This window comes from Sipha flava, unplaced genomic scaffold, assembly GCF_003268045.1.
Source record: "Sipha flava isolate LNK unplaced genomic scaffold, YSA_version1 237_pilon_pilon, whole genome shotgun sequence".
NCBI lineage: Eukaryota > Metazoa > Arthropoda > Insecta > Hemiptera > Aphididae > Sipha > Sipha flava.
In genome coordinates, this window is record NW_020272879.1 from 45,714 (window position 1) to 66,236 (window position 20,523).

The 20,523-nt window shown below is 31.1% G+C and overlaps 2 protein-coding genes across 6 annotated transcripts; one reads left to right on the plus strand and one right to left on the minus strand.

Annotated features, from left to right (window-relative positions):
- Positions 1-660: 660 nt before the first annotated feature.
- Positions 661-2,792, plus strand: LOC112683921. 2 transcript variants are annotated; one of them, XM_025555132.1, is made up of 2 exons: positions 661-1,815; positions 2,366-2,792. In XM_025555132.1, the coding sequence occupies exons 1-2, from the start codon at positions 1,537-1,539 to the stop codon at positions 2,570-2,572; spliced, it is 486 nt and encodes a 161-aa protein (XP_025410917.1). In that variant the 5' UTR covers positions 661-1,536; the 3' UTR covers positions 2,573-2,792. The 2 variants fall into 2 exon arrangements, with proteins under 2 accessions (XP_025410917.1, XP_025410919.1); XM_025555134.1 differs by having other exon boundaries at positions 666-1,815; positions 2,625-2,786.
- An 8,388-nt stretch (positions 2,793-11,180) lies between these two features.
- Positions 11,181-20,374, minus strand: LOC112683891 (probable glutathione peroxidase 2). Of its 4 annotated transcripts, none has more exons than XM_025555079.1 (8): positions 19,171-19,601; positions 14,567-14,727; positions 14,291-14,406; positions 14,060-14,204; positions 12,523-12,677; positions 11,898-11,982; positions 11,418-11,459; positions 11,181-11,358 (listed from the first exon to the last, which is right to left on the minus strand). In XM_025555079.1, exons 2-7 carry the CDS (start codon positions 14,615-14,617, stop codon positions 11,421-11,423), a joined length of 591 nt encoding a protein of 196 aa, XP_025410864.1. In that variant the 5' UTR covers positions 14,618-14,727; positions 19,171-19,601; the 3' UTR covers positions 11,181-11,358; positions 11,418-11,420. The 4 variants fall into 4 exon arrangements, with proteins under 4 accessions (XP_025410864.1, XP_025410865.1, XP_025410866.1 ...); XM_025555080.1 differs by adding an exon at positions 14,828-14,973 and having other exon boundaries at positions 11,308-11,459; XM_025555081.1 differs by lacking the exon at positions 19,171-19,601 and adding an exon at positions 20,017-20,374 and having other exon boundaries at positions 11,308-11,459.
- Between the last annotated feature and the right edge of the window lie 149 nt (positions 20,375-20,523).

Genomic DNA, 20,523 nt, shown 5'->3' on the forward strand with positions numbered 1-20,523 from the left:
ATCCCAGAATACCTTATAATTATGAATGGAAAGTTGGATAGACATGATGTACAACGGGCTCTAGGCCTATAACTCTGCATCAGAATAAAAATACAGGACTCACTTCCTCGATGCATAAAACATTGTAATACCAGTCTGATGTAGGTTATTTGTCATGTCACTTAATTTGTGTAATCAAAATAACTTACCTATTCTATTATTTTTTTTAGTATACATATATTGATTTGTAATTATTTATTTTTAATGTTTTAACCTTAAATGGGAAGGGCATTGTAAAAATGTATAGTTAAAAAAAAGAAAAAGAAATGTGTGAATAGATTACTTTAGTCATAGGTCTATACCCCGAATCCAAGTAAATTCTATGTCATATACATTTATATCTACATATTTATGAATTATTTTTCCAAATACATAGGAATTATTGGTTTACTTTGTTTTAAAATGAAAAAATGTTATGTTTATTATAATCATTATCTATAGTAATTAAGATATACCATATTGTTTTAAAAAATATTTATTTTGTAATTTACTAGTTATAACTCATCAATCTAATATAGAAATATACATTATATTAAATAAATTAACAAATTATACAACATATCTTCTTGAATATAAAACAAAAAACATAATATGTATATGGGATGGTAACACTGGGGTTGGTCAGGCCAATCCAAGGCGGTATGATGACCTGTCTGGAGAGGGCGTCCGTGACGCCCGACGAGTCTTTGTAAAGAGTTATAGTTGTTACATACTTTGTTTGTTTTTAAGTGTTTTGTAATTTGTTGTTGCGTTGTAATATATTGAGCCTAAGGTTAACATTCGTCTAACGTTATTCCTACTAATCTCACATTTTGGGGGCCTGTCCGGGATCGTAGTCGAAAATCTGTTATTCTGAATTGTCTAGCCTGTGCGAAGAGACCCGTACCGATTGTCTTGTTCGCGAGTGCCGTTTGTTTATGTAATAGTGCGTGGTTCGAAATTCGCCGCTTACTCGTGTCTTAAATTGTCGTTCGACATACACGGTAGGCCTTTGTTGTGTCATGCATGGAAAAAACGTGGTGCGTTTGAGGTTGTTGTACATCGCCATTTGCATTACCTCAAATTGTCGTTTATCGGCAACGAAGTTTATCGTATCAGTACTGTGGTTATTAGCTAACCTACCGTGGTATTTGCATCAAGTGATGTGATTGCGCGAGTTGTGAGCTGTTATCATTGATAAAGCACGAACCGCGATTACGGCTAATTGTTGTTAGTGTGCTGTGTGATCGTGAGAATTCCGTTCATATAATGCCTACTCGTAAACAGAAGTCAGTGGCCAGGAAGCAAACTTAGAGCATTAATATTTTTCACGTCGAGACTGAAGCTACAAGTAGCAATACGATCAAATTCGGCGATGTCCAAGATGCGTTGTTACCTTACACGGGTGAGGGTTATTGTTCGGTGGTGAAGTGGCTCAGTGACTTCGATGAAATGGCGTTGTTGTGCGCTTGATCAGACCTACACAAGTTTGTTTACTGTAAACACTTGCTCTCAGGAATGGCACAGGCTTTTGTTAGGTCAGAAGATGGTTTGAGCTCATGGTCAGTGTTACGCACTTGGTTGCTTAGTGAGTTCTGTAGTCGGCTAACAGCAGATGTTCACCAATTGCTCTCCACCGATTTTAAGCAGCAAAATGAAACGTTGCAGTACCTGTGTCGCATGCGTGAATTGGCAATGCAAGGAGGTGTCTCTGATGACGCGCTGATTGACTACATTATTTGTGGAATTTTAGATGTGGTTGTCAGCAATAGTATACTATATGGTGCATCGTCAGTAGTGCGTATTTGTATGTTCTGAGTCCATTTTTTACAGGGGGGAGATTCAAAGTTTTTGACCGACAGTCCAACTGTAAACTTCTTTTAGTTACCGTGTAAAAATGTACACTAAATATTTTTTACACATTTTTTTATTTGACTAAAATAATTTTCACATTTATTTTTACACATTTTGATTTAACATTTGAATAGACTGTAAAATAATCCACGAATATCACAACCACTGAATAATCTGATTCAGATTCAACTATAGAGGCATAAAAGAGTCGTTATAATGGCATACGTCGGACAGCTAATATTAGGCTGATATACTCACAACATCAAATTCTAAAGAGACACTGAAACTTTGCCATCTGCACGCTAGACTCATCGTACCCATAACCGATCGTTTTTGTGGAACATGATCACAAATGAAATTTATGATTATACTACAAGTCTATTATAAAAAATTTTTTATATGACAGTGTAGCACTGTTTTATTTTCATTTTTTTTTTTTTTTAAATTTGTAACAAAAATTAATTGTTAAACTAATTCATATTTTTATATTTAGGTTGTATCATATAAAGAAAAACTTAATTTTATAATAAAATCTAAAAAATATAATAATTTACTGACAGAATTAAGTGATAGTATAGTAATAAGAGAAGCAGAAAAAAACTATACTTTAAAATGTCCGACACCAGCTGGTCAATACTATTGGGTGGTTCAGCATTTCAAGGCTGATAAAATTGCTAATGTTCCGCCTCAGGAAAGATGATATTAAATATGAAATCTTAAATAATTGTGTATTAACCATTTTCAATTTTTAGCTGGAAACATGCTGAATGTTTAATTAAAATGACATCAGATCAAAAGAGCAACTACATAAATATAAACAACACTCTACAATCAACAATCGAGCTAATTTTAGATCGTTTTATGGCTGACCCGAAAAAAAAAATGATGACCAATAAAAATTTGAATTGAATTTGAATTGAAAATTATATATTGAAAAAATGAAAATATAATTTTTTACTTGAATATTACGTTTAAATTTGTTTAAAAAAAAATGTGATATTTTTTAGTATTATACTAAAAAAAAAATCTCCATTGAGAACTTTAAAAAATGATAAATAAATGCTATAAAAGTAAATAATTTATCATTCAATAATAAATAAATATATAACTATCTTTTTTTGATGTTGACTACTTTATTAGATTTTAAATTATAATAATATACAATTATGGAGTGATAACATACAGTAAATTATACAATACATATATATAATATAAATAAGTAGTGTTTATATTATATATATTTTATAATTTAAATAAAATGTCATACATTGAATACTTACTTCAATATTTTAATTATTGTTCTATTGATATAAATTTTGCAGTATTAGATTTGACAACGGTACGTACTGAAACTGTTGAATTTCGCTCATTAAACACATATATTCTAAATCTGAGTCATAATCATAATTTTGTATAAATTAATATGTAAAAGCATTTGATTGATAGCTAGCTGGAAGATTTGATATGGATTCTTTTAATGTTGAATAGAACAAATTATAACAATTTTGATAGTAATTCATTTTTTTCTGTTTTTCTATATTTGATTCTATACAAATTTGAATTTGTTTTAGACAAAGATCAATTATACTTAATGCTAAAGTATTGTTATTCAATCTTAATGTGATTGAAGAGTATTTTGCATTTATTGAATAACGAATGTGAATAAAAAATGTGTAAAAAATATTTAGTGTACATTTTTACTTGGTAACTAAAAAAAGTTTATCGTTGGACTGTCGGTCAACTACTTTGGATTTCCCCCTGTAAAAAAATGGACTCGGAACATACATATAGGTTTTTGAAAAATCGCGAGAACAGTAACTAAAAAAAGTTTACCGTGTGACTGTCAATCAAATATTATGAATCACCCCTTGTAAAAAACGGACTCGGAACATACAAATACATACTACTAACTTCTATCCCTGAATTCAAAGTTAAGTTGGAGTTGTGTGACAGGATATGTGAAAGAGGAAACGCTGAGTCCAGGAATGTTTCTCCTGCACCTGCACATAACAGACCGGTAGAAGTAAGGTGCTACAATTGTGGTGATCGAGGACACCAGTCGCGGGAGTGTCCCGATGCGGGCAAAGGGCCCAAATGCTTTGCTTGTCGAGATTATGGACATAAATCGTTTGCTTGTCCAACTAAGTCCGAAAACTATCATGCAGGTGCTATTGGCCGTTCGAATGGGCCCACCAATGTCTACCAGGTTAACACTCATAATACTGATGATAGGATTATAGAACCTGTATATATCCTGGGCCAAGAGGCGTTGGCCCTTGTTGACACTGGATTTGATATACATTTGTGTCGTGAATCATTTTTAAAAAAGTTGAGTGGCATGCACAGCATCCCAATCCGTACAAAGTTGAATCAATCAGCCGATACGTGTTTTCAAACAGATTGTCGTTTCAAATGTAAGCTGACCGTGGATGGGGAAAGCTACCATGTTGACGTGCATTCTGTGTCAAATGGTGCCTATAGGGTACGATGTTATTTTAAGTCGATCATTATTCCAGACTAACGCTGTGCTAAGGGTAAGCCGCGAGAGAAGATGGCAGTAGATAAGCAGATCTAGGAATGGTTGTCCGAAGGTGTCATTCAGCCCAGTTGCTCAGATGCCAGCCCTGTCGTGTTGGTGAAGAAAAAAGATGACACGCTTCGACTTTTCGAGCTTTTTCGAAAATTTCATTTTCCGTGACTTCATTCGGCTTAGCTACCTATTAGCCTACATGAACGACCTGATTGTGGTAGCGGTAAATGTTGAGGAAGGCTTGGTGTGATTAATGACTGTATTACAGGTTGCAGCTAAAAATGGATTGGACATTAAGTGGTCCAAATGCCAATTTTTAAAGGACTCAATAGATTCCTTGGGCTACCGTATCCGACACACTGAGGTGAGTCCATCAGAAGCAAAGACAATCGCTGTACAGAAGTTTCCACTACCAAGAAGTGCCAAAGCCGTCATACAGAGCTTTTTAGGTCTTACTGGATACTTCCGTAGGTTTATACGTGGATATTCACAAATTACACTACTACTGAGCAATTTGTTGAAGCAAGGAGTGCTGTTTCGTATGGAATAACCTCAGGAGGCAGCGGAGAACAGTTTAAAGCAATGTCTTTCAGCAGCGCCAGTACTCAAGATTTATAACTCCGATGTTGTCCGCACCAAGTCACATACAGATGCCATCCAGTTCGGTTTTGGAGCTGTGTTGCTGCTGGCCGACAATAATGATGATAAACGATTGCATCCGATCTGTTATATGAGTAAGAAAACATCCGAAACCCAACAGAAATTTCATAGCTACGAACTTGAGGTCCTACCGACAGTAGATGCGTTAAAAAAGTTTTGTGTCTACCTACTGGGTCTAAGGTTCAAAATAGTGACGGACTGTGTTACATTTATCAAGACTCTAGAAAAAAAGTAACTGGCCACCAGAATAGCCAGATGGGTGTTAATGATTATCGAATACGATTACGTCATTGAATATACGTGTGTGAACTTAGCCCCCAACTATAAAAATGCTTTCCAAAATAATTGTAACCTTATTTTCTTAATTCGTAACTATTTGTAATCAAGTTTTTAGAATTTGTAACCTCATCAATTTTGAATCCCGATGGATTTCCCTAAGTAGATATCTTTATAAAAAAGTTAAGATTGTAATTTGTAATATCATCCAATTAAATTAATTCGCCTAGAACATATCGTAAGTTGATGAAAAGAAATCTAAATTTAATAAAAAAAAAAATCTAGATTGAATATGTCTTAATTAACTAGAATTTTACTTTTATTTTTATTCGATTAGGCTAAAATCTTAAATAAAATATGTTTTATAAAATATTCAATTTATGAACATGTGTAATAAATTATTAGCACTCATAACTTATTATAAGATAACTAACCCTCATTGAGAAATTTACGATTACTCGGAAGGGCCGAGGCTACAAATTCTAAAAAGTTGGTTACAAATAGTTACAAATTGAGTTTTATAAGTTACAACTTGTATAGGACGATTTCATTGAATTGGGAGTGTCAGCCCCCCATAGGGAAATCGATGACTACTCAAAATTGAAGAGGTTACAAATTTCAAAAAGTTGGTTACAAATGATTAAAAATTAGATTTTATAAGTTACAACTTGTTTTGGACGATTTTGTTGAAGTGGGGGGGGGGCTGCGTAAAGTTAGCCCCTCATTGAGAAAGTACCTGTAGCTTGAAAAGTATGAGGTTACAAATTCTAAAAACTTGGTTATAAATAGTTACAAACTAAGAAAATAAGGTTACAATTATTTTGGAAAGTATTTTTTATAGTTGGGGGGCTAACTCCACACACGTATTGAATATAAGGCTGGCTCACGGATGCCTCACGTTGATTCTCTGAGCCGGTATCTTATGTGTATGGTAATCCACAGTAAATTCACGACTTAGAGTTGCTCAACAGGAAGATCTCTGCATACAACAGATGAATATCGACGATCAAATTTTCACTACAGTTGGAGGACTAATATATGAGATTCGTAATGGCTAAAATTTACTAGTGGTTCCATGTAAGATGCAAAATGAAGTAATAAGGAATGCACACCACATTGGTCATTTTGGAATAATGAAGACTGAAGCCCTGATCCAACGTCAATATTCCATCACTGACCTAAGGAATAAAATTGGAAAGGTGATAAATAATTGTGTCACTTGTATACTTGCTAATCGGAAGCAAGGCAGAAAAGAGGGCTTCCTATACAGCATTGATAAAGGAGACACCATTTTGTCCATTTTGTCCATGTGGCATATAGATTTCCTTGGTCCGCTGACACCAACACCGAAGGGATACCGACACATTCTGTCTGTAATCGATGGGTTCACCGAGTTCTGCTGGTATTTCCTACTAGAAGTGTCTCAGCTAAAGAGGTCATCGACAAGTTGACAGTGATGGAGACTACTTTTGGTAATCCGGAAAAACTAGTATCGGATATAGGGACTGCATCACTTCAAAAGACTTTAGTAATTATTGAACAAAACGAGAGATCCGTCACATTCTTAAACCACAGGTGTACCAAGGGATAATGGTCAAGTGGAAAGATTGAATACCATTATTATAAATGTATTATCGAAATTAAATATGACTGAGCCTGGTCAGTGGTATTGTCAGGTACAAAAAGTCTAGATAGCGTTTAATGGGTCATATCAGCGTTCCATAGGGATGACTCCATTCAAATTAGTTTTCGGAGTAGAGATGAACCACCCAGAGTATCAGTCAATCAAAGAAGTAGTGCAGATTGAATATGTCCAGGTGTCATGAGGAAGGTCAGGAAGAAAATAGACAGTTCGCAAAGAAACAGATCCAGAAGGCGCAGATCCAACAACAACGCGCGTTTAACAAGTTCAGAAAGGAGGCCGTCAGTTACCGACTAGGGGATCTAGTTGCTATCAAGAGAACACAGTTCTTACCAAGTTCGAAGCTATGCAGAAAGTTTTTAGGACATTATCAAGTAATAGGAAGCAAAAGTAATGAACGTTATAAGGTGCTAAGAGTCGGCACACATGAGGGACCCGAGCAAAGCTACTTCTGCGCTGATTATATGAAGCTATGGCGTTCCGTTGACCAAGATCAAGCTGAAGAGTCAGATGATGAAGACACTGCTTCTGAGGCGGATGCTGTTTAAGGTAGGAGAATGTGGGATGGTAATACTGAGGTTAGTCAGGCCAACCCAAGGCGGTGTGATGACTTTTCTAGAGAGGGCAGTGATGTTGTTACGCCCGACGAGTTATTGTGAAGAGTGTTATATCTAGTTGTTACATACTTTATTTGTTTTTAAGTGTTTTATAATTTGTTGTTACGTTGTAATATATTGAGCCTATGGTTAAAATTTGTCTAACGTTATTCCTATTGATCCTACATGTATAAACTATAAAGTATTAGTTTTTCCAAATTGACAATTTTTGGTTTCTCTGTATTTTTATTATCTTACCATAACACAGAATTGATTGAGTGATAAATATGATATATTTCACATAAAATAGATAAATAAATCTATTTCCTAAAGTTACAGTGTTATTGGGTTTTCATATTGTGTCGGTTCTCAGTTGAATTATAAGTGATAAGACCGTATACCAGGAATCAGTAACCAGTGATATATTATGTAACCATGATGGTAAATTGTAATATGTTATTTTTATACTTTATAGCTGATTCGGCCGCGCTGCTGTTTCACCAAATAAGGGAGGAAGTTAAAATTATCAAAATTGAACACAGTGTAAAATAGTAAAACCTAGAAAGTCAAAAAAATTAATTATTTTAAAATTCCTAAAGCTTCCCGAGATATTAACTGGTTCACGTTAAAAAAATACTCTGTATAATAAAAGAGTTTAATTATAATTGATATTTGGAGTATTAGTATATTGTACAATATATTTCGTGTGCTATTCTTGTAATACTGTAAAATTGTTTACTGTACGATTATCAAATTCTACAAACTCCTAGCCAAACATTTTTCTTTCAATTTTAAATAATTGCAAGAGTCTTACAGTAAGACCAAGACTATAATAGATCTACAGCACCAGTACCAAGATCAAGACTGTCATAGTCTTGGTCTTGGTTTTGTTCATTGTTACTATTGATAGATTAACATAGCTATTACCCATTACATTAGCCTTTGAAATAAATATACATAAAACACAGTGACAAACACTTAACGTTAATGGAATTGACCTAAGAGTCCAATGTTTTTTCCACGGTCATCTGTCCGTTGCTCTGTCACGAGTAACATTCAAATTTAATTTGTACATTTTTCTCCCTCATCTGGAAAAAGTCGACGACGTAATCTACAAAAATTTTTTTAAATCTTTAAATTATCAAAATACCTGCACAGGTAATTTATATATTTTATACTGTTTATAGTTCCTATATTTAGAAAATTTCGATATTTTTATTCAATATATATAATTGTGGCAGAGTGGTACAGTAGTCACACAATGTGGCCACGACGTGCGAAGTCACCAGTTCGAACCCGGCTCAGTGCAAAAAATATTCTGCAAAATTGTCTGTAGTCTCCCTCCCCTGCCGTCATTCTGGTTGCCTACTCTGTCTCCCACCGGACCTCCCACTCTACTGAGAGTGAAGTCCACACACGTCTAAATTCTCTTTTTAGAGAAGGGGTATAAGTGCCTCTACCCCTCCCAAGCGAATAAGACATCGATAAAGTCCCAGATGATCGTTTCGTTTCAAAATTGAAAAAAAAAAATACATACAATTATGTTTAGCAAAAAAATGTAAATTTAAAGGGTGTGTGATGTCCAATTTTTCCACGGTCGACGCCGTGCGGATATTGGTAGTAGTAGTTTTATAAATAAATTGAGTATTCCTTATATTCTAAAGCCGGATTCACACGACGGACACTTTTATAACGAAATAACTGTATGACAGTAAAATTTCAACGTATGAACTGTCGTACACTTATCTATAATTCCCATGACACAAGTCTCGTGACAATTCTTGTATCTATCTGAACATGTCCGAAATAAGCGCCGACGGTATGATGAATATACTGTCGTTTTGATGAATAAAAACAGATGATAGTTGACAATTACAGTTTGATGTTTGGTTTCTGATATTTTTAAAACTATTTTATTTTTGTAAGTTTTAAAATTATAACGTCGATTATGACATCAAGTTAAAAAAAAAAAATAGTGGATGTTTGGGACACCCTCAAATTTATTGAAGGTTTTGAAAATAATCCTCGTCTTTAGAATCCAAAAGTCTCCAAAATATAAGGATATAAGAAATTGGTGAAGGGTGAGAAACTTTGATGTAAGATGTGTACCGTACAATTCTTTACTTTGAAGCCTTTTGCGTTCCCACACTTTTCTCGCCCTTTTTTTCTTTTTTTGCTCAAATTTTCCATAAAAATAATGGCAGTCGCAATTCTTTCACGCTTCCATGGTTTATAACAATGAATACAAAATACAAAATATAAAACACGGATATTTTAACAAATACAAAAAAAAATTGGTAATTAAATACAACTGCGCACTGTAAAATCTAGTTTTTATGTGGCTGTTGCTCGTATTCAGAAATAATTTATCGTGGGAACAATCGAGATATTTCCGTCAAGATGGATCCATAAGTTTCAGTATAATTCTAAATATATGTTTGTATCATGTCACAACATTTATATCACTAGTGTGAACGTTTGTGATATGTGTATGTCATTAGGTCGCTCTACACTATGGATGTTTCGCGTTTCGTGTTTCGTTTAATTTCGTGAATAGTGTGTATCAGGAGCGTATTTTAGCGGAGGTGAAGAGGGCGTTCGCGATTATAACGATACTTAGTGTCCATACTTAATGAAAAATCAAATAAAACACAAGCATAACTTTCAAAACACAGACAGGTGTTAAAAAAGATTAGATTAAAAAAAAAAAAAACCAAACATATTAAGGATTCACCAATTACCAAAAATTTTACTTGTAAATGTTGAGCTTGAATTAAAAAAAAAATTGAGTTGCCCCCTCCCCTCTAGAAGTAAGTCTAAATACGCCCCTGGTGTGTATAGCTTTTTCGTGAAAACCGTTTCGCAGTGTTTCTCAAACAAGGCATTAAATTGACAAAATCAAATTACGCGAAAAAATCGTTTCATACTGTTTCGTGGCGTTCTGACACTATGTTTCTCATAGTTTTGTGTTATTTCGCATTGAATATGTTTTCATGTCTAAGTTCATATCACTGGTTTATAAATTAAATAAGATTTTAAATGTATTGTATATAATATATATTTGTATTTATATGTTATATTATATAGTTGAAAATTCATAATAGTTAATCAACTTGCGTATTATAGGAGAACCAATTTTTTTTATTTAATAATATAATATTTTTTATCAGGGGCGAGCAGGATATGCACTTGCACACCCTGATTTTTTTTCATTTTCAATTATTGGCCTAGGTGTCACTGATACATGGCCTTGCCACTTTGGTCTTCAGTTTTCCAATCTTTAATGTTGTGCATGCACCTTGGCTGATCAGTAATCACTGCTAATCATAAATGTTGGCCTGGTGGTGGGAAAAAATTGGCCTCTTTAATTGCTTGCACCCCCTTAAAAAACACTGAAATGGTGCCCCTGTTTTTTATTACGGAAAAAAATTGTTGTTCCTATATAATAAACAACAGTTAAATTTCCATGGCATATTTTTATACCAATATACTGTACAGTGACAACAATTGGAATACAAAATACTGTTTCTTACCTTTGCGACACAGAACAGATATATTATTTCAGAAAGAAATGAGGAATATAAACAACAAAATAAATGTTCCTTCTGATTTATATTTAATGTTAAACATTTTTTTTTAACATATCACCATTTGCACCATTTATAATAAAATGTTCAACACTCAAAAAATACCGTTGTACCAAGATTTAGCAATAATGATACATCATAGTATTAGTTTTGCACTTCAGTTGTGTTGTCAATACGATTTACTGTTTTGATTACCTATATAATTATATAAAAGAATAAAAACAGGCATTGGTAAATAATTTTTATACGCATACGTTTTAATCCCTTAAATGTCTTAACACAGCGTTTTCCATATCCTGTAAACAAAAAAAAACATTTAAAAATTAAACGTATATTGTATAACTATAGATAGTTAAGATTAATAGCCTTTATTTAGCTATACTATACCATGATTAAAATAAGATATAATAAATAAATAGATCTAAGATCTTAACTTTAATTGTGTATAAAACATAGACACTATGCACACATCGTATGCGCACATTTCTAAGCTTTACAAGTTTTCCATGGTCTATTTTAGTGATGGTCCACATACGGTTGATCGAAAATATTCCAACACAAATTCGAGAGTATTCTCACGACGTTAAGCGGAAATATTATTAAAAGAGAAAACATTTTTCAATGATTTGAATCAAAAACAAATTATGAGTGAAAAAAATTATTTTAATTAAGAAATCAGAATATTTCCAAAGGAATATAATTACCATACACCATGCTAAAAATTATGATATTACCTGTAGAGAGGCAAAAATAGAGAATCTGTCAGTGGGCAGCCCGTATCTGTCAATTACAAATTTGGTATAATTGTATTTAATAGCACTGAAATAATACGAGTAATAAATAATATTAGTACTAAAAATAGTCAGAAGTATGATCATATATGAGTATGTATATTTGCATTTACAGGATCTCTAAAAAGAGTATGATTATTTATGTTTTAACCCCACGTTCCTATAAAAGTCACGCCAGATATAACACTTATCGTCGTCAGGTATCCACGCTTCTACATAGGCACATGGATCAGTCTCAAGCACAACGTAAACAAGTAAAATGTATCGTTTCCCTAACAAAAATTTGGTTGTCATGATACGAATAAATGTGCACTAAAATTATAAAAAAAAATCATAGTGTCAACCAACTCGATTTTTATTATCATTATTATTATCTATTTTTTATTATTTACTTGATAAATATGACAATGATTTTTAAATATAACAACCAAATTGTTGTTACGGAAACGGTGCACGTTACTCGTTTGTACTTTTCACTAGACGAGTATAGAACAAAATTTTAGTACAACGTCCATCAATAAGACTGAACCATGTTAAAAAAAAAAAAAAAAAAAACACTGACACTTACTTAATTAAAAATCCTTCTTGTGATCTCTGAAGCCAGAGCCATAAGGGATGAGCACTGTGTCTTAGACCATTATTGATGTTTAAACTTCCGAAAATTTCGAATTTTAGATGATACTTATTTCGAAATTCTGTTGCATTAACAGGATAGGGAGGTACCTATAAGTACATGTAATATTATGAACATTTTAATTAAATCGAAGTAAAAACGCAATAAACGTTTTTACAGAATTGAATCCATTCTCATACTACGGATTATTTTATTATTTTATCACAAAAAAAAAAAAAAATAATTATAGGTAGCAAACAGTTCAAAATTAATTTTTTTTTATAATTATTTATAAAATATATAACACAAAAAATTAAAATTCAATTTAGTATTACGTACAAGTGTTTATTAACATTAATATATGTTAAAGAAATAAATATATTAATGTTAGTCAACAGTGTACATAATACTAAATTTAATTTTAATTTTTTGCGTTATATATTTTATGTATGTAGTAAGATCAAAAATTTCCTGGAATTATATTTTATTTTTTATATATACAATTTAATCTTGATTTAACTTATTCTCATTCAAAATAATATCCTTGGGAACAGACACACTTACTATTAAAGAATTTGTAACTGCTCAAAATATCTTTGATGTCCCTCTATTGATATAACCCTGAGATTAGCCGTTGCATTAGCTTTAATGACTTCAATCGTCGCAAAATGTTCACCTTTGAGTCCAAGTCTTAGGTTAGGAAATAGCTAGAAGTCACATGGTGCAATATTTGGTGAAAACGGGGATTGAGGTATTGTGAACATTTTTTTATCAGCTAAAAATTGATGAACTGCAAAAAATGTTGACACAATACATTTTTGTGATGCACGTCGTGGTGCTTTTTCGCATTTCTCTGGTCTCTTTCGACGGATCGAAATTTTTAAACGTTTTAAAACTTCAATATAAAAACTAAAGTTAACTGTTTGTCTATTTAGAATAATTCTCAGTGAATTAACCTTTCGGAAGCAGTTTTTCTAAGTTTAAAACAAAATTTAATATTGTCCCGTTGTTTAAATTGCGCCAGTTTAACAAAATGCGTAAACTGTCTTTCGTAAAGACTCGATAACGGTTAACGTGAAACTAATGTAGTTTAATTATAATTGTTATACCTACATATATTAAATTACGTGTACTTTTAATTCCAAAAATTATATTTGTGATAAGTAAAATAATTTTTTTCTATTGATAAATTCCGGGAACTTTTTGATCTTACTACATATTTTATAAATAATTATATTATTTTAAGTGTTTAATTAAAAAAAAATAGAATAAAATTAATTTTATTAAAAATTAATTAAAATCCATTCTTGGTGTCGTTGAATTTAATTAATTATTGATTAATAAAGAAGTCATGAACTACCTATAGAAGAATATTTTCCAATTAATTATTATTAATATAAAAATAATAACACTAGCATGAATAATAATATTATAATTATAATATAAAATTATTATATTAATATTTTATAAGTATTTTAAAACAAATGTTCACCACAGCGTATAACTGATCAGTTGGGAAACAAAGAACTCTTAATCCTTCATCGTAATACTTTTCCTGTAGAATATTTAACTGTTTTATATATATGAATTCGACTGGGGGTCTGATCGCTACATCCGATAACACTAACACGTAACCTCTTAGAACCGAAAATAAAAAATTTACATTTTCACTCTTTTCAGTAAGGTGTGATAAAAATACATTTTTATATTTATAAATATATACCTGTATTTTGATAATGACACATTATTTCCTTGGTCATCTTTAACTGAAAACTCGTAGATAGATTTAGGTTCTGGGTGATATGAGAAATCATACACCTCCTCGCAATTACAAATTTTCTGAAATTAAAAACGTAATTTAGTACAGAAGAAATAATACCAATTCATCCTATAATCAATCATAGATATATCGTACGTATTATACTTTGTGTACAAATAAACAATAGAAAGAGTATTTAACAGTGTAACTAATTTTTATAATTAAGAATAATGTACTCACCAGTGTCAAAAGAATCGCCAATTTCAATAGAAAAATATTGATTGCCTTCATTTCAATTGGTGCAATTCATGCGTGTACAAAAGCAGTGCTTCTAGATTTTGTCATACACAGTGGCGGCTCGTTGCTTGGACGACGGGACGATCCACTACCCCTTACTAAAACTAATGAAAAGAAGAAAATTAATTGCATATTTATAAATTCTTAAAAATAACTTTTATTAAACTGCATATAATATATAATATAATAATATTTATTACATACATAATGTCGTGTGCGAACAATTTGTTTCCTCAGATGCAATTAACCAGGATTGTATGAGTAGAGTGTACGCATGCAAACACGAGCACTGAGCAGTATTGGGACGACCGACAGCTTCGTTATAATTATTCTGAACGCGTATATTATAACTTATGTGTGACAGCGTAGTAATCGTATGCGTGCAAGTCAGGGGCGAACGTAGAAAAAAATTTCGGGAGAGGTTTTGAAAAAATAAGAATAATTACCATCAGGCTCGTATTTAAAAATTTGGCACCCCCAGGCATATTATTTATATGCCCCCCTACCAAAAAAAAAAAAAAAATTATAATAATATAACACTTATTATTTCGTCCATAATCGAGATTCTCTAATATTAAAATATAACTTATAAATGAAAATTGTTTAATACTTTTTTTTAATTAACAAATTAAACAAATTATAACATAATAAAACTTACTATTTTCTTTTTTTTATTGTTTTATTTTTTTTTATTAGGTATATCATTTTTAAAATTAATTTTGCTAAAATATTTTGCCACCCCGTGCCCCCTCTAAATATGAGCCTGATTACCGTTATTTTAAAATAATTGATTATTGACAATAGAATGCCGATTTCGTTTGTCATCACATGACATCATACAACACAAATTTTAGGTAAACCGTCAATCATAATTTACCATTGTAAATAAGATTATATCGATTACGTATATTTACTTTTTTTTACTATACACGCATTATTTTTACGAAGTATTGCCATCATGGAATTTCAAAAATTTGAGTTTTAAGTACCAATACCTTTTAGAATGTTTGGAAAATTACAAATTATTACAAATTCACTTTTCTGAAAAAAACATTTTTTTTTTCTAGCATATTTTAATCGTATTTTGAACAATTCATTTTTTTAAGGTACATAAGGTAGGATAACTACATTTGAAATTAATTATTCATTCATTTGGGGGGGGGAGGGGTTTGAACCCTAAAATTCCTCACTGAGTCTGCCACTGGTGCAAGTACGTAAGAATGCAGTTTAAATGTACAGGTTAACGCATGCACACGATGATGAGACTTTGTTTTTTATATATTATAATTGGGGCTCGGATTTGAAAGACAAGATGAGAGAAAATAGACTGAGATGGTTTGGGTATGTAATGAGGTGAGAGGAATCAAAACTAGTATGAGTGATTATGAAAATGAACGTTTAAAGGAAACGAGAAAGAGGAATACTAAAAAGGAGATATGGTCAGATATGAGGGCTCAGTGGCGTATTTAGGGGGGCCCATAGTGCCCCCCCTTGTTCCGTGTAGTACATATCATAGTATAACACAATACTACTCAATACTTGTATTATACTATATAATGTATAATTAAATAATGATTTGATATGAAAACCAAAATAAAAATAGTAAATTGTAAATACAAATTGTTTAGCGATACCGAGTAAAATATAAATAGCAAAAGGGAAAATCGATAAAGTATTATCGTATCTAGACTGGACCGTTTCTTTAGAACTGTTCGGACAATACGTAAATACCACATACGTTGCTCAGTTGCTGTTTAATCAGTTAATTGCCGATAGGGGATGCATTGCATAGTGTGATCCTAGTCTAGTCGTGTAGTTGTCAATAACGCATTCTTTTACTTGTCAATATATTATTTATAACTTAATTATCTACTTGTGTATATATTAATATTTGTATAAATTGACAACCGAATTTATAAATATGCAACAAAATAAAAAAACATCAAAGATAACTAATTTTTTTAGCACAAAAAAAAAATTAAAATGGAAACTAACGACGTCGTGGATGACGGACAGCATTTGTCACAGTCCGACTCGCAGAGTCTTATTTCAACGGACATCGAAAAGGTAGTGGCGTAGACGGAGTATGGGTGCTTAAATCCCCCCATTGTCTTTCCAAATATAATAAATGTATTATTTATATTATTGTGTATTTATTTTAATAATAATGAAAAAAATATATTTATAAATATATTTTTAATAATTAATGATAATATTATTACGGGTTTTCAACAACTTACTACACTGTCGTTATGATTGTGAATTATGACCACGATTAAGGATGATTAGTGATTTAGTAATCACTAGGATTGGGATTTTATAGAATTTGCATATTTATTATGAGATGCTTAAAAAATAGCAGAGTAAGCTACAAATGTGTTTCATGATACAGAGAACTCAAATAAAAAAATTTATTTTGCTTTTGTTTTGCATATTTTGCGTTTTTTATTTTATAGTGCTTTTTTTGGATTTTTTGAGACTTTTTAACCTTTTACTTGTGTCTTAATCAAAATCGAGCATACTTAATGAAATTGTATTTTGGTAAACATGTTTTTTGTTGATCGAATTTTAAAGATACAAAATTTTAATTTTAATTTTAAATTAAATTATAAATGTATAAATTAAGTAAATAGACCGATTACGCTGATGCAACTCTGTACAATTACAGCTATAATATATAGGTAGGTATAATATAATATAATAATTTTGTTTTAGTTATTTAGTTCTAATTTTTTTTTATATGCTGATTTTGTTGTTTTAATTATGTTTTTTTGTCGATTTCTACTAAATCTACTAATAGCCATATTTATCAACGAACGAGTGTAGAATTCGATTTATACAGTCCACATTCGTCTCGCGGGCTCATATAAAATTATTAAATAATAAATTTCCTTTTTTTTTTTGTTGTTTTTATTGCATACTTTTAGAGCTTATTTAGCGATTTTTAAGGTAATAATATAGCGCATATTTATGCAATTTTAAGTGCTATAAAATCCCAACTCTGGTGATTACTATGTATAATCGTGGTATAATCAGTAATCACGATTTTTGATAAAACTGTTAACTTAAAATTTATATCACGATATACAAAAATAAGACTGTTGTTATCTGTTATTTTTGTTGTGTGATACTGTGATGAATTAAAATATGTAATTTTATTATTACGAATTTACCAAGATTTACAATAGAATTTGAATTTGTCAATTCATATAAGTATATTACATTTGGTACCCCCCTCTTGTGAGATTTCTGGCTACGCCACTGTGAGGACTGTTGGTGTGTATTCGCTGGACTGGTCCACTGTGCTACTGTGCTACAGCACAGTAGACTGCGTTCATGAAAAAAATCATTACTGAGATTACAGAACAGTGAAGGGATTATCTGTTAATAGCACCTTGGTACCTAATTATATTTTTTAAATGATCTCAAGGCACGATTATAGATCTAACCTATGTACATTATAAATTATATTATACTGAAATCTAGTCTGAATCAGTGTTTGGCAGTAAATGTAATATTTAATAAAGCTGTGCTTAATGTATATGATATATTATGTATATTGTATATATTTATACACATGTGTTATAATAATTAATGTTATCACAGATGTCAGAATAAACAAATTGACAACTAAGCCCGTGACGGACCGTATGATTGTTTTATTATATTCTGTGGTATTATAAGCTCAAAAGTAGAATTATTAAATTTTTGAAATGAAAAAACCTGTCAAAAATATGCACTGATATCAACATTATCCAAGCTTTTAATTTACGGAGTACTTTAACTTTTATATTTTCTCCTTAGTTATGAACATTCTTTTTGTACCTGTTTGGTTTCATTATCACTATCCAATACTTGGCGTCTGATTGTACATGTAATTATCTAAAATATACATATACGGAGACATCAATATAAAAATCAGCCGTCAAGTATTGGATAGACTTATATTGGTACTAACTTAAAGGTACTATGTTCAAGATATTTTGACACATATTAATCTCAAAAGTAATAATATGTGTATAGTGTATTATTTTATATATATATTTTTTTCAATTATGAAACTTATGATTAAGGGTATTATATTTAAAGTCACACCTCCACCACTATAACTCACGACCAACCACTGGTCATACATATAGTTTCAACCATAAGCGCACACGGTGGTTGAATATTATACAATAGTGAAGGTAAAATAATAATATGTTTGATCAACTGAGGGAATGGATTCTTAACAATAAGACATATAATGTAAATGGTAAAAATATATTTTTAATTTAAAATTGTAAATAAGATAAATAAACGTAAAGAATATTTAAATCAAAGGCATATTATACTTTATATTTGAAAAAATAATATAATAATATATTGAACACATATTTCTTTATCTAATAATTTTTTGGGTGCCTATAAAATGTAATTAATAATTTTTTTTTACAAATATGGTATTTATTGAACTTCGAATGTAATTACAAACTTGGACGTTTTTAGCTAACTATTATTTCTGAGGCTTTTTTTTACCAAAGGTAATATGTTATATAAATAATTACCTGTAAAGTATCCAATATTCTTAACTTCACTCTGTGAAATTCACACCGATGCGGGAGTTGCTACTGATCTCGTCGTAGAAACTATTATATTAGTATATGGGAACAATGTTAGTGAGGTAATTAATAAGTCGATTTATAATAAATAAATGCATTCATCGAAGAAAAAACATGATTAATAGCGAGAGTTTTATTATCTCGGAAATTATTTTATTTTATAATTAATAAAATTGCTTTGCTTATAATAGCTACGTTGCATACAAAATCGTATCACGAAATCGTCGTAATTAACTTTATTTTATTTTTATAAATCTTTTATTAAGTGGATTTGTTACATTAGAGTAGTGTCTTTCAACCTAGAGAGGGCCTTTTAAACGTTGCTAAAGAGGAGTGATTAGCAGTGATTATGGAATATTTTTATTTTTTTTAATTATGTAATTATTTACATTAACGGAACAAAAGAACGAACAATTATTTATAAAAAAAAAAAAAAATCGATGAAATGTACGGCAAGAAACTTAATAACTTTATTTTTACCTATTATTCAATCCGAAAAGAAAAAAATTAAGCGGTTGAGAAACACTGATTTTAGGAGAATAGAGATTTTAAAATATTTTTCAGTTTCTATATTTTAAGGATGAAGTGAATATGACGAAAAAACAAAATTAACGTGTTTGTAGTCGTAGCCGTTAGAATCATCTATCATCCTGTATATAACCATAGGCGGTTTGACATTTTTCAGTTAGTGGTTCAAGCATAGTTAATACCACCCACCCACCTACCAAAAAGTCATATAAGGTAACAAAACTTACCTAATTTTTATCAAAGTACCAATTTTATATCACCTACCGCTGCCAGATGCCAAGACCAAGTATCCACTTATGACATCCACCCCAAAATTGTTAGTGTTTCAGTGAACCACAAAATTCATGATCCAGCCTTTGTGTAAAATGTTGAGTGGTGAGGTCGATACGATTACACAATATTAAGTTTGAAGATACGAACATAGAAATTAATAGAGTTTCAAGAATACTTGCTAATGTATTACTGGTGTTCATTAAATTAAACCGAAACAACAAAGACAAGGTAAAAATGATAGTGAGAAATATAATCGGAGTGTCCACACTAAATGGCTGGATACGTTTGAATTCGATGTCGATGCCGATCACTTTACGTTGATAGATGATATCTCCTAATGTGCTCCTGTTCTATTACACGTCTTTATTGCAAGTGCATGTTTTTATTTTTATTTCTATAAAATTGTGTACATTATGTTTTTCTTGGTACTTTATATATTTAAAAATAAAGAAGATATATGGTTATTTTCGTATGATATATCAATTCCATATTTTAATA

Bases quoted from the DNA above. Each gene is read 5' to 3' on its own strand.
- LOC112683921 (XM_025555132.1), top strand. From the start codon at position 1,537: ATGGCACAGGCTTTTGTTAGGTCAGAAGATGGTTTGAGCTCATGGTCA. The intron at 1,816-2,365 runs GTGCGTATTTGT...TTTTATATTTAG, and splicing joins TATATGGTGCATCGTCAGTA to GTTGTATCATATAAAGAAAA.
- LOC112683891 (XM_025555079.1), bottom strand. From the start codon at position 14,617: ATGAAGGCAATCAATATTTTTCTATTGAAATTGGCGATTCTTTTGACA. The intron at 14,407-14,566 runs GTGAGTACATTA...TTTTAATTTCAG, and splicing joins TGGCGATTCTTTTGACACTG to AAAATTTGTAATTGCGAGGA. The intron at 11,460-11,897 runs GTAATATCATAA...TTTTGTTTACAG, and splicing joins CTATTTTTGCCTCTCTACAG to GATATGGAAAACGCTGTGTT.